The 15,334-nt window shown below is 40.3% G+C and overlaps 1 protein-coding gene across 1 annotated transcript in view; it reads right to left on the bottom strand.

The window, feature by feature from the left end:
* Positions 1-13,242, bottom strand: part of LOC111159827 (signal peptide peptidase like 2A) — an 82,261-nt gene extending 69,019 nt beyond the window's left edge. Inside the window, exons 1-3 of the mRNA XM_022522464.1 lie at positions 13,004-13,242; positions 10,814-10,894; positions 7,221-7,305 (exon numbers count right to left, since the gene is read on the bottom strand). Coding sequence (XP_022378172.1) covers positions 7,221-7,305; positions 10,814-10,894; positions 13,004-13,242 — 405 coding nt within the window. The remainder of the gene's footprint in view (positions 1-7,220; positions 7,306-10,813; positions 10,895-13,003) is intronic.
* Positions 13,243-15,334: the final 2,092 nt, after the last annotated feature.

A 15,334-nucleotide genomic window follows, 5' to 3' on the forward strand; every position in this document is an offset into this window, starting at 1 on the left:
TGATTCTGGGGTTCTGGGATCAAGCCCCATGTCGGGCTCCCACCTCAGTGGGAAGCCTGATTCTCCCTTTCCTTCAGCCCCACCCCCCCCAACTCATGTGCTCGCTCTCTCAAATAAATACATAAAATCTTTGAAAAAAATTCATTTCTTCAGTTGTAATGGTTACATTTCAATTGTTCAATACCCATGTAAGGCTAATAGCTACCATGTTGGGCAGCACAGATATAGAATATTCCCATCACTGCAGAAGTTTCTTTTGGACAGTGCTGCTTTAAGCAGCAAATCTTGCTGGGGGATGGTGCGATTACCCTAGCAGCCCTTTTGGCAAGAACACCTTAGTACAGGCATTCTGGAGCCATTTGATTTCTGCTCAGATTGTAAGTTTCTATTTCAGGACCTTATTTCGGAAAGTAGCTTTACATAAAACCTGTAATCTTCTCCAGAGACATCCTTAAGTTCATTTATATATTCATAAAAAGTGAGTGGTCACTGGCTATTACCTTGCTTGTATAACCTGTTGTTGTGAAAAGCAAGGATGGGGTTGATGCAAATTACTGGTCAAAAATGGCTCAAATTACAGCCTAGCTACTTTATTTATTTATTTATTTCGTGGTTGTTTTCAGTACTACGGATTCACATTAAATAGTGATTAAATCTGAGATATAAACTGATCAGAGTCAAGAAATGCAAAACAATCCCTTACTCTTTTCTGTGAGAAAGGATGATTTGTAGAGTTAACTCAGGGTTCTTCACCTGACGCTTCCCCGGTACTCCCACTCTGTATGTAGTGTGGCACCCTCAAAACTTGATCTGACCAGCGACATTTCTCTAGCTGGTTCTGTGTGGTAGAGGGAAAGCAATCTCTCTGGACATCATAAAAATGGCAGTTATACCGTGAGTTTCCAAGCTGGGTTACTTGGAGCAGAATGATTTGTGAGCATTCCTTATATCCTATGAGAGATGGGATCTTTAGGGGAACATGTGTCCCCTTGGCTTGGATAAGCATAGATCCTTGGACTGAGGAGGCTCTGCTGGCCCCTGCGGTTCCTTGTGTATTTCTCAGGGTCAAGGCTGGGTCTTATGGCCAGGGCTATCCTCACATGCAGTATTCTGAGTTTATTTATTAATTATTAATGTATTATATTATTTATTATTTTATTTTTAAAAAGATTTTATTTATTTATTTGTCAGGGAGGGAGAACACAAGCAGGCAGAGCAGCAGGCAGAAGCAGAGAGAAAAGCAGGCTCCCCACTGAGCAAGGAGCCAGATGTGGGACTCAATCCCAGGACCCTGGGATCATGATCTGAGCCGAAGGCAGCGGCTTAACCAACTGAGCCACCCAGGCATCCCTATTTATTTATTTTTTAAAAATATTTCATTTATTTATTTGACAGAGACAGAGCACACAAGCAGGGAGAGTGGAAGAGGGAGATGCAGGCTCCCAGCTGAGCAGGGATGTGGGACTTGATCCTGGGACCCTCAAGATCATGACCTGAGCTGAAGGCAGTCACTTAACCAACTGAGCCACTCAGGCACCCCTATATCATATATTTGTATAAATAAACATATATTTTATATATTTTCCATTAATATTAATGTTTCATATTTATAGTTATATTTATATTTTATATTAATTATTAAAATGTAAATGACTTAGTGATTACTTTTCCCAGGAGTAATTTTATGGAAATTGAGACAATCCCCTTGTTGGTATAAGTCAAAGGAATAGAGATCTAATTGTAGAAATTCAGGTACTGGCTAAGCATCTTTCTAGTTGCCTCTGAGGTAACACCATGTGCATATTTACTGTGTTCCCTTTCTCTCTCAAAATATCTGGACGATAAATTAAATGGTCACCTTGTTAATAGCCCTTTCTTTGCCTAAAGTCTGGAGAGTAGGTATAAGGCATAATCTTTTCAAACTTACTTCCTAGAGTTAGCTTCCCCTAATAATTTCTATGCCTTTCCCTTCCTTTTCAAATTTCATTCTCAACTTAGAAAGCACTAAAGACAAATGATGGTACCTGGCATATTCTTTTTCTCAGCAGTTGGTTAACATAATCAATTTTGGTCTTTGAATAAAATCTTAAAGATGTGCCTCTTTCCCAGGCTACTCCTTATCAATTTAATAGTCCTGGTTTCAAATATTTCCCTTTATGTTTGTCTAGGAAAACATACTTCCTCTAACCCTTTATTGCATTATTTCCTCATACTGGCATTTTGATCAGATTGATTCCATTTTTTATTTCTAGAACTACAGTGACTTTGGTCACAGATTTTTGTCCAAAGGGCATGCAATGAGAATGTTATGATCTTGCCTTTGGGCTCTATATCTTATCTGAGATAAGAGCCTGGAGTATCTGGCTTCTGTAAAGCTCATTCCCAGCTAGACTAGCCTAAAGGCAAACTGGAACACCAGTCAGTAGCAGTGAGCTACGCCTGCACGCATATAAATGGCATTTTAAGAAGAAGAAAGCATAAAGCCACAAAGTCAAGATGTTATTTTAGAGAGGGACTGGAGCTATAAGAAGCAAACCATGCAAGCACTTATATTTTTAGCTATTCTAAGTTCTCTGTTGGTTGTTTTGAAAGTATATGTACATCCATTTGGATTTTTGTATTAAGGAGATATTTTAACAGTTCTCTTTGCTTGTGCAGCAGTTTCTCTTAAATATATTGGTATACATCTTACAACTTACTTTTGTAAAAAGCTGTGCCAAAAGGATTTGTCGTGACATTTTGCTTAGCACCTTAGATTACAGAATTTCCAAATTCAGGCACAACCGAGGAATTTTCTTAATTTTGCTCCTGTAACCCTTTGGTTCCAATTGGTTAGAAATTAACCTATTTAATTTCTTCTGGAGCAAAGGGTTAAATCCTAGCATCAAGGTTAATTTAAAACAACAGCTGGCCTCCTGTGCAAACATTCTCGTCCACTTAAGGACACACTCATTTTTTTTTTTCCATTCCAAATGCCAGTTTACAATTCAGTGAGCTAGTTTTCTATTTATAGCGTCTTTGCCTTAAATGTTATCCCTTAAATACCAGGAGTTATTTCTAAAACATGAAAATATATCTACCATTATACCAAAAAAAAAAAAAATCTACATAGGCCAGGAAAATTACCTATAGCAGTAAAAGCAGTGATAATAAGAAAACAATGTATTAGTGCAAATGAGAAGATATTAACAGTCTGCCCTTTTCCATTAACTGAAGAACTTAGACAAAGAAATGGTAACTGAGTAAAAATAAAAATGAATAGTATATCCCCCTGGAGGGAAGGAAAGATATATTCTAACTAGACAGAAAGATGATATTCTATTTTATTAATTAAAATCTCCTAGGGTTGCCTGAGTGGAGCAGTCAGTTAAGCTCCTGACTCTTGGTTTCAGCTCAGGTTGTGATCTCATGGTCATGAGATTGAGTCCCTTGTTGGGTTCAACGCTGAACATGGAGTGTGCCTGAGATTCTGTCTCCCTTCCTCTCTGCCGTTCCCACTTGTGCTCACTCACACACTCTCTAAAATTAAAAAAAGAAAAAATCTTAAAACAAAAGCAAAAAACCTCCCAGATTTATGGTTGTAGTTAGAGACATAATGGTTGTAGACTAGGAAGGTGGATTACTCAGGGAAGTTGACTTGACTGGGTCTTCAGGCCCGGTCTGGGTTCTGACACAGCTTTGCAGGCCCTGAGACCTTCTTTTGTCAGGACATCTCTAGGAAGTCACAAGAAAACTAATGAATAAACAAAATCTCTATGGATTGATTTTTAGATTTTAAAAATTTCTATCTATATATGGATACTGTATAGATAAATATATATCTGTGTATGTGTTTGCCTGAATGTGCTGATTTATTTGTTGAGATTTTAAGGTTGAGTTAATGCCAGTCTTCAGTTATTGGCATGTTATCATTATTGGTCCCTCCAAGACTGCGCTGTCCTATTTATATCCATCCATCCATTCATCCCTCCATTCCCTTTGATCATCATACTCTACACCCATAGGCACCTTAATATATTTTATGTGTAACTTTTTATTTGAATGTATTATGCAAATTGTGTATTACTTTATGTGCTTGTATTTTTAGTTCACATTCATTCTATTACATTCTATTTGTCATCATTACTGTGTTTTAAAGACCTGTTCTTATTTTTATGTGTTATGTATAGTCCGTTGCATCTATTCTCTCTCTCAGTAATGGCAAATCATGTTGCCTCCGACTCCCCAGCACCATAAACAACATTGCAGTGAACACCCTCTTCCATGTTCCCTGAGAGACTGGTCTAACTGATGGAGACTGATATCTCATTGTCTTTTTGAAATTTTGTTTAAAAAGTTTCTCCCAAATGGGGAGCCAGTTTTCCCAACATTTCCTAAACAGTATGTTCCTTTTATAGTGATTTGTGGTTCCACTTTCATTGCTTCAGTTTCAGTTTGGCCTTGGGTACGTCTCTGAGCTCTTCCCTTTGTCCAAATACTTATTTTCAGCGAGAGCCACGTATTCTCAGAGAAACAATAACTTGTGTAGACTCACCAGGGAACCACTCCTTCTTCCTGGTGTCTGACCACCTGGAAGATCAAATAATAAATCAGAAATTTTCCTCATGAGCATGGAGGCAAGATAAATCATTTTAAAGGATATTTTAATGTGTATGTCTAATTCAGCTGAAAATCTCCGACCCATAGAAGAACAGTTGTCTGCTGAGCAAAATCTTTATAACTACATAGTGCTTATTTGGCTCTTCACCTCTAGATTCCAAACAGATCTATTCCTTTTTTTTTTTTTTTAATTCTGCACTCATTCTTCAGGCTGGCATGGTAGAAGTCATCAGAACTGAGCATGTTTAGAACAATCACATTCCAGGCCTTCTGAGAGGACTCCAAGTCCCCTCTGCTACCCTTAATTAAGCAGATGGAAGGTAGTATAGCTTTGGACACAGATAGGTTTGAATCCTGGTTATACTATTTCCTGGCCAAGGCAGACCTTTTATAATGCCTACCCATCTCCAATTTCCCCACTTCCACCCACACCCACTCCCATGTCTTCCTTGCTACATTTTTTTGAGCTGGCAACATGTCCAGTCTCAGGGAATGAATTGTGTCTGTAGCCACATGCAGGTGTGACATGTGGTGCAGTGATGGCCATCCTGTGACCATGAGGAAATAGCCTCAGATAAAAAAAAAGTCACCTTATTTATGACGGCACATCAGAAAGATGGAAAGAGTTTGTGTGCTGAAGGATGTTGTGGAGCTGCTGAATCAGTCCTCGAACCGCCTACCTCCAAACCTCTCATTAAGGAAACAGCAAATGTTCTTGTGGTTAAACACTTGCTACACGAATATGGTCTGCTGGGTGGCATTGGCATCACGTTGTTGCTTCTTAAAAATGAAGAATCCCACTCCCACCCCAAACTACTGAACTGGAATTGTTAAACAAGATCCCCAATAATTCTTATGCACATTAAAATTTAAGAAGCACTGGTATAAGCCACACGTCACAAATTTTTATTTCTTGTAGCTGAGTTCATCCTAATTGACACATTGTGACATTGACCAAGTTATGTAAGGCATCTAAACCTCAGTTTCCTTATCTGTGAAATAGGAGTGATAAGACTAGTACTTGCCCTGTAAAAATGCTGCTGTGAGTAGTGAGGACATGGGCGCTGCAGTGTCTGGCTCATGTTTAACCCTCAGTGTGCTCTACCTTTACTGGAGTCTGTGAACATCCTTAGTGTAGGGAGTGAAGTCTGAGTGCAGGTGCAGTGCTCTGCCCTTCCATGATGGGAACTGGGTGTTTCCAGGACCTCTGCAGGGTGAGGCTTTTATTGTCTTTGTTGTGGCCAAGAATATAGGACAGACTCTTCCTTCTAGCAGCTGTTTTCCCGAGAATTGGCAATTGACAATTTGCACCTACAGACAGCAGGGTTTGATTTTATTTTTTAACTTCCTTAAGCTCAGTAATAGAAGGTATTGTTTAGAAACAACCAGGTCTATTTGGCTGGAGAGTAAAGATACAGACTAGCTAATGAAAGCAAGGCATATGGAAGGAAGGAAGGAAAAAAGTGAGATTAAAGAAGGAAGACACTTTAAAGGCTTGTGTTTGTGGTGTCTGTGCAGTAGGACGGCTGGCTGGGACTTCTGTAAACTTGCATATTGAGTCATCAGATGTTAGCCTGAGGTCCTGGTAGGCTTTATTTAGAACAATAAAATAATATGTGTATGCAAACATGCACTAAAATGCAGTGTATTTCTATCTTATAAAAGTATAAGGCCCTTAACCATTAATGTATTTGTGATATTCTATGATTAAAACACGTTTATCACAAAAAACATCAAGAAAATAGTAAATGGCCAAAGAAAAACAAAATACCCTGATGACCTCTAAACTGTGCTATCTTGGAACTCCTCTGTGAGGCCCCATGGATTTATCTAGACTGGAGAGAAAGGTCAGGAAGATACTTGGTAAAAGGTAGGCCTGGGTCCAGCTGAAGGTAGAGACCCTGGTGCTCAAAAGGGCAAAGGGGCCCAGTGAAATGCAGGCAAAATAGACATAGTTGAACTAAATACTTGGTCTTCCAACTAGAGCACCAAGGTAGAATAGTTTCCCATCATGACTGGGGGAGGCAGGGTATGGAGAAGGTAGGTGTGAGACTCAAGATTCCAAATGGGCAGGAAGCTGGCTTATTCTGCTTACAGTGGTTAATCACGGGATGGTCTCTGGAGAAGGGTTTACAGCTCTTGCGCAGGACCCAGCAAAAGCAAAGCAAAAGCGAAGTGAGATCTATTCCTGGAATATTAAGCTACAATCTCTAAAAGCAGGACTAAGCATCACAGAAAGTAGTGGAACTCAGGCTCAGAAGCAGTGCCCATTACCAGAACAGGGTAGCTCAGGTGCATGAAGAAATACAACCCCTTAGTTCTTTACTGGGCAGCACCATCCAGGTCCCAGGTTAGATCTGTGTCAAGGAGGAAGTGGTGGGAAACACAGGAGCCCAGTGGTTGGCACTACAAGAAGACTGCTGGTATAGGTCCTTACAGATGCGGGGTGAGGACTGAAGTGCACCAAGCTGCCTAAGTGCTTCTTATCCCAGCCCTTGGATGAGTGAATATAAGGCTTTGAGTGTTACTAAGAATCCAATTTCAATGGCTAAACACAATAATTACTTATTCATGTCACAGTCCAACATGAATTGTTTGGGATCAGGTGAGTGGAAGCTTACACAGTCATTCAGGGACTCAAGCTCCAAGGATTTCCCATCTATGGCTCCAGCATCTTCTTGGGCTTGGAATTCTCCACTGATTCCTCTGCATCCAAATGAAGGGACTGAAAGAGTGAGGGAGAACCTCAAGACAGGTATTTTATGGGCTAGGCTTGGAAGCAGGTACATCATTTCTGTTTACTTTCCATTGGTGAGAATTAATCATGAAGCTCTTTCTAGTTGCAAGGGAACTGATAAATGTTTTCCAGAAGTGTGCTGTAGCAGAGAACACAAATAGTGATGAAAAGATAACTTGTCTGCCATAAGAGAAGGAGGCAGAGGCTGCAGCAGGAATGAGATGTCTTAAAGCAAGTAGGTTAAATTTTTTCTTTTCTTCTTTTCTCTTTCAATTTTTAAAAAAGATTTTATTTATTTATTTGACAGAGATCACAAGTAGGCAGAGAGGCAGGCAGAGAGAGAGGGGGAAGCAGGCTCCCTGCTGAGCAGAGAGCCCAATGCAGGTCTCAATCCCAGGACCCTGGGATCATGACCTGAGCCAAAGACAGAGGCTTTAACCCACTGAGCCACCCAGGCACCCCGTCTCTTTCAATTTTTAAAAAAGATGTTATTTATTTGAGAGAGAGAGCATATAGTGTGGGGGGAGGAATAGAGGGAGAAGGAGAAGAAGGCTCCCCACTGAGCAGGGAGGCCATCTCAGGGCTTCTCAATCCCAGGACCCCGAGATCATGACCTGAGCTGAAGGCAGACATTTAACCCACTGAGCCACCCAGGTGTCCCTTATTTTATTTTTAAAAAATATTTTATTCATTGGGGTTTCTGGGTGGCTCAGTGGGTTAAACATCTGCCTTCAGCTCAGGTCATGATCCCAGGGTCCTGGGATTGAGTCTTGCTTCGGGCTCCCTGCTCATCAGGGAGTCTGCTTCTCCCTCTGCCTGCCACTCCTCCGCTTGTGCTCGAGCTCTCTCTCTCTCTGACAAATAAATAAAATCTTTTAAAAATATCTTAATCATTCATTTTTAAAGTAAGCTCTACACCCAAAGTGGGGCTTGAACTAAAAAACAAACAAACAAACAAACAAACAAAATAAAAAAACATACTGGAAGATGGTAAAGTGTTATAATAGAGGTGGTATGGGAACCCAGAGGAAAATACATCCAAATTTAGCTGGGGTGATAGTGGCCTGAGAACACAGCTAGTATTTGTTGATTTTTTTTTCCTAGGTGCCAAATCCAATGAAGTTATAATTCTCACTTTATGGATGAGGACACTCAAGCAGAAAGAGATTAAATTACTTTCCTAAAGTTGCTTAGCTTATAAGAGATTGGAACCTACATTTGAACCTGAGCCTAGCAAATTCTGAAACCCACACTCTTCCCTCTCTATGGCAGATGCATTGACAGGAGAAGATATTGGGGCTGGATCTCAGAGTATAAATAGGAGTTGGAATGATGAATAAGGTGCAAAGACCTTTTTAGGCATTGCGAACAGAGTGTGCAAAAGCACGAACAGTAAAAGAACATGTTGCATTGAGGAAACTGTTGTGAATTAGGACAGACTAAATTAAGTTATAACAAGCAACTCCCAAATCTCAGTGGCTTAACACAACAGAAATTGCCTTCTCACTGATACATTGTTCCAGGCAGGGAGGGAGTGGGTTTTCCTCCACATAGTCAGTTAGGGACCCATGAGGCCACTCAAGTCAGAGTGGAAAAGAAGAAAAAGGAGAGAATCAGGCATCAGTCAGCCTTTTTCTGCCTCAGCCCAGAAGGGACACACATCAAGTCCCCACACAGCACACTGACCAGAGCTAGTCATAGGGCTCTAACCAATGGCTATGGACTAGGCAGAGTATGGGAGAAAGTGTTGTGGTGTTACCGTCTGCGGCATTTTGCATTTCTGCACAAAACAATTTTTTAGCTTATTTGTTTAAATGAAGGTCGAATGTAACAAAGTAAAAAATTCTGATTCCTGATCTAAACCATGGAGACTGTTCAGATTTTAACTTATCTCAAGTAAATTCTCATTGGAGGATTTCTGGAGAGTAGAGATCAGTTCTAGGCCAAACCAAGGTTGTAATAATCTCTCTGAGCCTGTAAGAGAGGACCAAACTTTCAGACCAAACCTTAAGGAGGTCTGGAACTGAATCATTGTGCTCTGTGAAACATAGGTTAACTTGGACTAGGCCAACACTTGGACCAGATAAAATGATAAATTTGGAGTATTTTATATCATTTCACTGAAAAATTTTTTTTAAAGATTTTATTTATTTATTTGACAGACAGAGACCACAAGTAGGCAGAGAGGCAGAGAGAGAGAGAAAGGAGGAAGCAGGCTCCCCGCTGAGCAGAGAGCCCAATGTGGGGCTTGATCCCAGGACCCTGGGATCATGACCTGAGCCGAAGGCAGAGGCTTTAACCCACTGAGCCACGCAGGCGCCCCTGAAAAGTTTTTTTCATAAAATTCTGTGTGGTAAATCAGCTTTAAAATGAAAATAGAAATGGTCTTTGATCTTCATGTGTTTATAAATCTCTCAATAGACTATTTAATGGTAAACGATTAGAAAAAATGCAAGTAATTCCATGATCAGCGTTCCTTAGTAATATGATGAAGTTGTATATTTGATAAAGTGTTCTACATTCCAAAATTTTTTGTATAACTTTTAGTGTTAGAAGGGTGAAGGGTTAGCAAGAGGTTGAAGAGATTAATAAATAGACTATTTGTATTAAAATCTCTTTTTTCTAGTCTTGTGATTAATCCCTCAGGAGTTTTTTTGGTGGTGTGTTTTCCTTATTCCAAGTTTGTGTGGAAGTTTGTAATCTTAATCTTACTTTAAAAACAACAAAGCTACAACACAATTCCTAGGTACTCACCACTGATCAGTGATATAATACTCTTGTTTCACAAACAGCAAAACAAATCTCTGAAAAGTTAAGTAACCTAGCCAAGGCATCAAGCTGGAATTTAAACTAAGGCTCACTGATTTCAGGGCCCATAGCTTTTTCCAGGCTTACTTAGTCAGTGGACAAAAGTGAGAGCCAGCAGCACGATAATTGACAAGAGGGTCAATGAAAGTTATTCTTTACCTTCTAGTGTGTATTTAAATCTGGGCCATCAAGCAAAAACTTCAAAGAAACATTCTGTATTTTCCTGATCTGCTCATGCAAGAAATGTTCTTGCTGCATACCCTTGGGGATTCTTTTTTTTTTTTTTTTTTAATTAGTTCCCTGAACCACTGCAAGAGTGGGTGGGCTGGACACATTAACAAGTCCTAACATGAAATCAGCTCTGACAGGCCTTTCTGTGCCCTGTCATCAGCCTCCCAAGTGCCAGAGACGTGGCTCAATCTGTGCTTCAAGTGTGTGTTGCTACCAACTAGAGAAAAAATAAAGTATTGGGAACAGATTGCCAATTATTTAAAGACAAAACCACCTTAATTTCTTTTTAATAACATAATTATCCCATTAGACTGTTTGTAATGGGAAGTTCAATCCAGTAATGGTGCACAGAATTTTATTTTAAAGAGACTTCATTTTTTAGGGCTGTTTTAGGTTTACATCAAAATTGAGTGGAAAGTAGAGAGCATTTCCACATACCCCCTAACCCCCGTCCATGCACAGCCTCTTCCATTATCGACAACCCCCATCAAAGTGGTACATTTGTCATGATTGGTGGACCTAACAGACAAATCGTTATCACTCAGAGAATAGAGTTTTTTTGGCTTGAAAGATCTAGTCGTCTGACTCCAAATGACCCAACCACACAGCCGATACATTCGTTGTGAATATTCAGACTAAGTATTATCAAATGTAGCCTTTAGTTAGAGAATGTATTTCTAGAATGATACGCAGAGAGTTTCCAAAGATTTTAATAGGGTATTTCCCCCGCCACCCCCATGAATGGAAACAGCCTTATACTTTTTGAGGGGTATTTTTTTTTCTCCTTGGTTATTTCTCATTGAAGTTTAAAAATCCACAGGAGCAGGAAAGGACAGATTGGCAGAGTGCCCAAAAAACAAGGTCTGTGTGCAGACTGATTCTAGTCCTGACTAGTTCTGAGCCTTCTCATTGTCATAAAGTAATTAGAGTAGGAGAAAGCACCCTCCTTTCTCCTCCAACACAAGTTGGAAAAGCAGAATTTTGAAATTCTGTTTGGAACCAGCAGAATATGTGTTGGAAGCAATAACATGAATAGTTAATATTTATTGACTAAATAGCATTTATACTATGTACTAGACACGTTGCATATTGGCACATATGCTAAGCCCTTTCCATAATTTGTTTCACTGAATACTCACAAGCATCCTGTGAGATAGATATTATTATTATTCCCATTTTACAAATGGACAGAGGCTAAGTGTCATGCAGAAGGTCACATCACACAGGTAAATTGCAGTGCTGAGATTTAATCTTGAGTGTTTTAGGGTAAGAGAACTAGTTTAACAATCCCAAAATCACAGTGATGTAACACAGTAAGATTTGTTTCTTTCTGGGGCAACATGCAGCATTGATGGACCTCATCAGGTGGCTTTCTTAGGCAACTCACCTGTAAGCTGTGACTCATGTACCCAGGCCCCTTCCGTTTTGTGGCTTGAGCATGTTGTAGCTTCAAGACCTTCCTATCATCAACCAGCCCGATGGAGTGATGGAAAGAGCCTGGAAAACTGAATAGGATGTTTCATGGCTACACCTGGAAGAAGTGACATCATTTTTGCCCATATCCCATAGATGGGTCTCAGTCACATGATTTCACCTAGCTGCAAGGGAACCTGCAAAATTTGGTTTAGCTCTGTGTTCCAGAAGAAGAGGCAATCTGCATATTGGTGAACCCAAAAAATCTCTCCACAGCAGGTTTGCCTGATGTAGGATTCATAACCGCTAGACTCTGCTGTAACTTTGCTCTCTTTCCCTAATCTTTGACCAGAGAGAAAGTATCAAGTCTGATACTTAATATCACATGACACAAACCCATTTGGGAGTTTAAGTAGCAATAAGAAATAGTATAGTGCAGCCACGGTGAGTCCAGGAACTAACTCTAAACCTGATGACCTACTTATGAACTAGGAGACCTTGAGCAAATTTCTAAATCTCTGCTTTTCTTCATCTATACATTGAGAATAATAATACTTTCCTTTGTCTGCCTCACAGATTCCTGTGAGGGCCAAAGGAAATATTTTATTTTATTTTATTTTTTAAAGATTTTATTTATTTATTTGACAGAGAGAGAGAGAGAGAGATCACAAGTAGGCAGAGAGACAGGCTCCCCACTGAGCAGAGAGCCCAATGTGGGGCTCGATCCCAGGATCCTGAGATCATGACCTGAGCCAAAGCAGAGGCTTAACCCACTGAGCCACCCAGGCGCCCCCAAAGGAAATATTTAATGTAAAGATATTTTGTAGAAAGTAAAATAAGTTGCAAATGTCAGAGGTGGTTGTTGTTGTTACTATTATTACTTCTTAAGTATCAATATGATTGGTATAGATAATAATATTAGAGAAGAAGAAATCACTGTGAGTTGGGCTGGTCAGGGAACGTTTTGTGGGAGAGGTGGACTTTGAATCTTACCTGGAAGAATGAGTAGTGTTTCCACAATAAGAGAAGTAGAGAGAGGGCATTCAAAGCAGGGAGTAATGGACCATCAGTCAAGTAGAAGCTGGAAGAAGCAGTACGCTTGTGAAGCACTGAGAAAACTGCTTTTCCTTGAGGTGGGCAGGGCAAGTGTTCAGGCTGTTGTCACCTCTGCCTCCTGTCAGCTCCTGTTGAGACATTTCTCTGTGGGTCACTCACATCTCTGCATCTCTTGCAGATGAGGCACTGGTTAAATTTTGTTTCGGACTAACTTTTCGAGGATGTTTGATAGTGTTAGTGTGTCTCTCTGGAGCAAAGGACAGGCATGCTGACTGCCCATTATAAAAAGATTGAAGAGAGGTAGCAGCCACCTCCAACCTAGCATCATGACTATTTTCAGACCCCTCACGAAGCCCAACATTGTCAAAAAGAAGACCAAAAAGTTCATCTGGCACCATCAGACTCATATGTCAAATTAAGCGTAACTGGCAGAAACCCAGAGACATTGACAACAGGGTATAGAAAAGATTCGAGTGCCAGATCTTGATGCCCAACATTGGTTATGGTAACAACAAGAAAATGAAGTATATGCTGGCCAGTGGTTTCTACAAGTTTCTGGTCTACAACATCAAAAAGCTAGACGTGCTGCTGATATGCAACAGATCTTATTGTGCTGAGATTGCTTCCAGCGTTTTCTCTAAGAACCCCAAAGCCCTATGGAAAGGGAAGCACTGGGTGTTAATAGTCACCAATTCCATTGCCAGGCTGCACAGTGAAGAAAATGAATAGACAGCTCTATTTTATTTCTTTTGTTTTATTTGTTTTAAGTAAATCCATAAAGACTCCACAAAGGAAAACAAAGATTCAGTTTCTCTCATCTCAGTTTTTCATGTTAACCAGTGTTAACTGGCCGTATTCACATTGCCTGGTAGAAACTAAGTTTGGGGGGAACTGGCTTTAAAAAATGCAGATACTGGGGCACCTGGATGGCTCAGTCGTTAAGCGTCTGCCTTCTGCTCAGATCATGACCCCAGAGTCCTGGGATTGAGCCTCACATAGGGCTCCCTGCTTTGGTGGGAAGCCTGCTTTGCCCTCTCCCACTCCCCCTGCCTGCTTGTGTTCCCTCTCTCGCTGTCTCTGTCAAATAAATAAATAAAATCTTTTTTAAAAAAATGCAGATACTGTAGCTACTACTATCACTGTGAGTAATAAACTATTTTTGTCTCTGACCCAGGAGTCTCTTATCTTCTCCCATCCATGAAACGGCGACAGGCTAAGTTGTTAACTTGCAAGTAGGGCAAAACTCAGACCCTCTGCAGTTAATAGAGCCTCTCTCTAGGGTGATTTCACTGAACAATACTACATAACAAGCAGGATGCTAGGTGCTAGGAATACAAAACCAAAAGGCACCATTCTTGCCAGCAAGGAGCCTCCAGTGTCCAGGCTGGGAGCTTATCGAGCTTGGTATTACTAGAATTTCAGCATATCTAAATCACTAAGCTAGTGAACATGAAGGAAGGTCAAACTCAGACTAACAAAACTGTAGCCACAGTTGTGATTACGGTCCAACGAAAGTGTAGAGACTGTATGGTTTTTAAGGTCTGAGAATAGGCACATCTTCTACAAATTGCAGGAGGTGAGAAACGCATAAGTACATGGAGACTTTAAAAAGGCTTTAAAACAGCACCCTTCAGTTGCTGGAGGGGAGGGTGGGGAGAAGAGATAACTGGGTGATGGGCAGTAAGGAGAGCACTTGATATAATGAGCACTGGGTATTAATAGTCAACTGATGAATCACCAAATTCTACCTCTGCAGCTAGTAATACACTCTGTGTTCCTAAATTGAATTTAAATAAAGAATTTTAAAATACCAATATCCTTCAGTCCTCAGGCTGCTAAGAAAGGAGATAACTTATAAACAAACTTGTTCTTTCTATAACCTTTCCCTGAATAAAGTGTCCTGAAGGGTGACAATTGGATTATCATTTTCTGGCCCAGAGATCAATGAGTGTGTCTGCTGCTGGTGGTGTTGGTAAGTGGGATTTCTAACTCTGGGATTGCATCTAGGATGGGAGAGGAGGCAGGTACTCTGTTAGATGTGGGTGTGGCCAATGAATAAAACTGTACTATGAAGGACAGAAAAGTCACATATAGATGGAAAAGGATCTAGAACCTTAAATTTGTAGTCTATGAAACAGAATTGGTTTCACACTCAGGACCCAAGAAACTCTGAATTTTTAATAGATAGGGGCTCTGCCAGAAAATGGGATGAGGACTTACAACAATAAGGAAGTGAGGAAACTCAGCAGGCAATGTACACATAGGCGTCCAGGCCTAGCAGATGGTGCTAACAGTGCTAAAACAATTTAGTAAACCAACAGGGTATTCTAGGCTTTTCTGACAAATTACATACAAATAAGTACTATATGTGTTTGGCAAAAACTGAGTATCCAACACTGACACTTACTCTGTGACGGCATACATAAAACCAGATACTTTATTCATGTGGCAGGCATGAGTTTGGTCTTTACGCTGGGAGCAAGAATCCAT

The sequence above is a fragment of the Enhydra lutris genome, unplaced genomic scaffold (assembly GCF_002288905.1).
Source record: "Enhydra lutris kenyoni isolate GAN:26980312 unplaced genomic scaffold, ASM228890v2 scaffoldscaffold4, whole genome shotgun sequence".
Taxonomy (NCBI): Eukaryota; Metazoa; Chordata; class Mammalia; order Carnivora; family Mustelidae; genus Enhydra; species Enhydra lutris.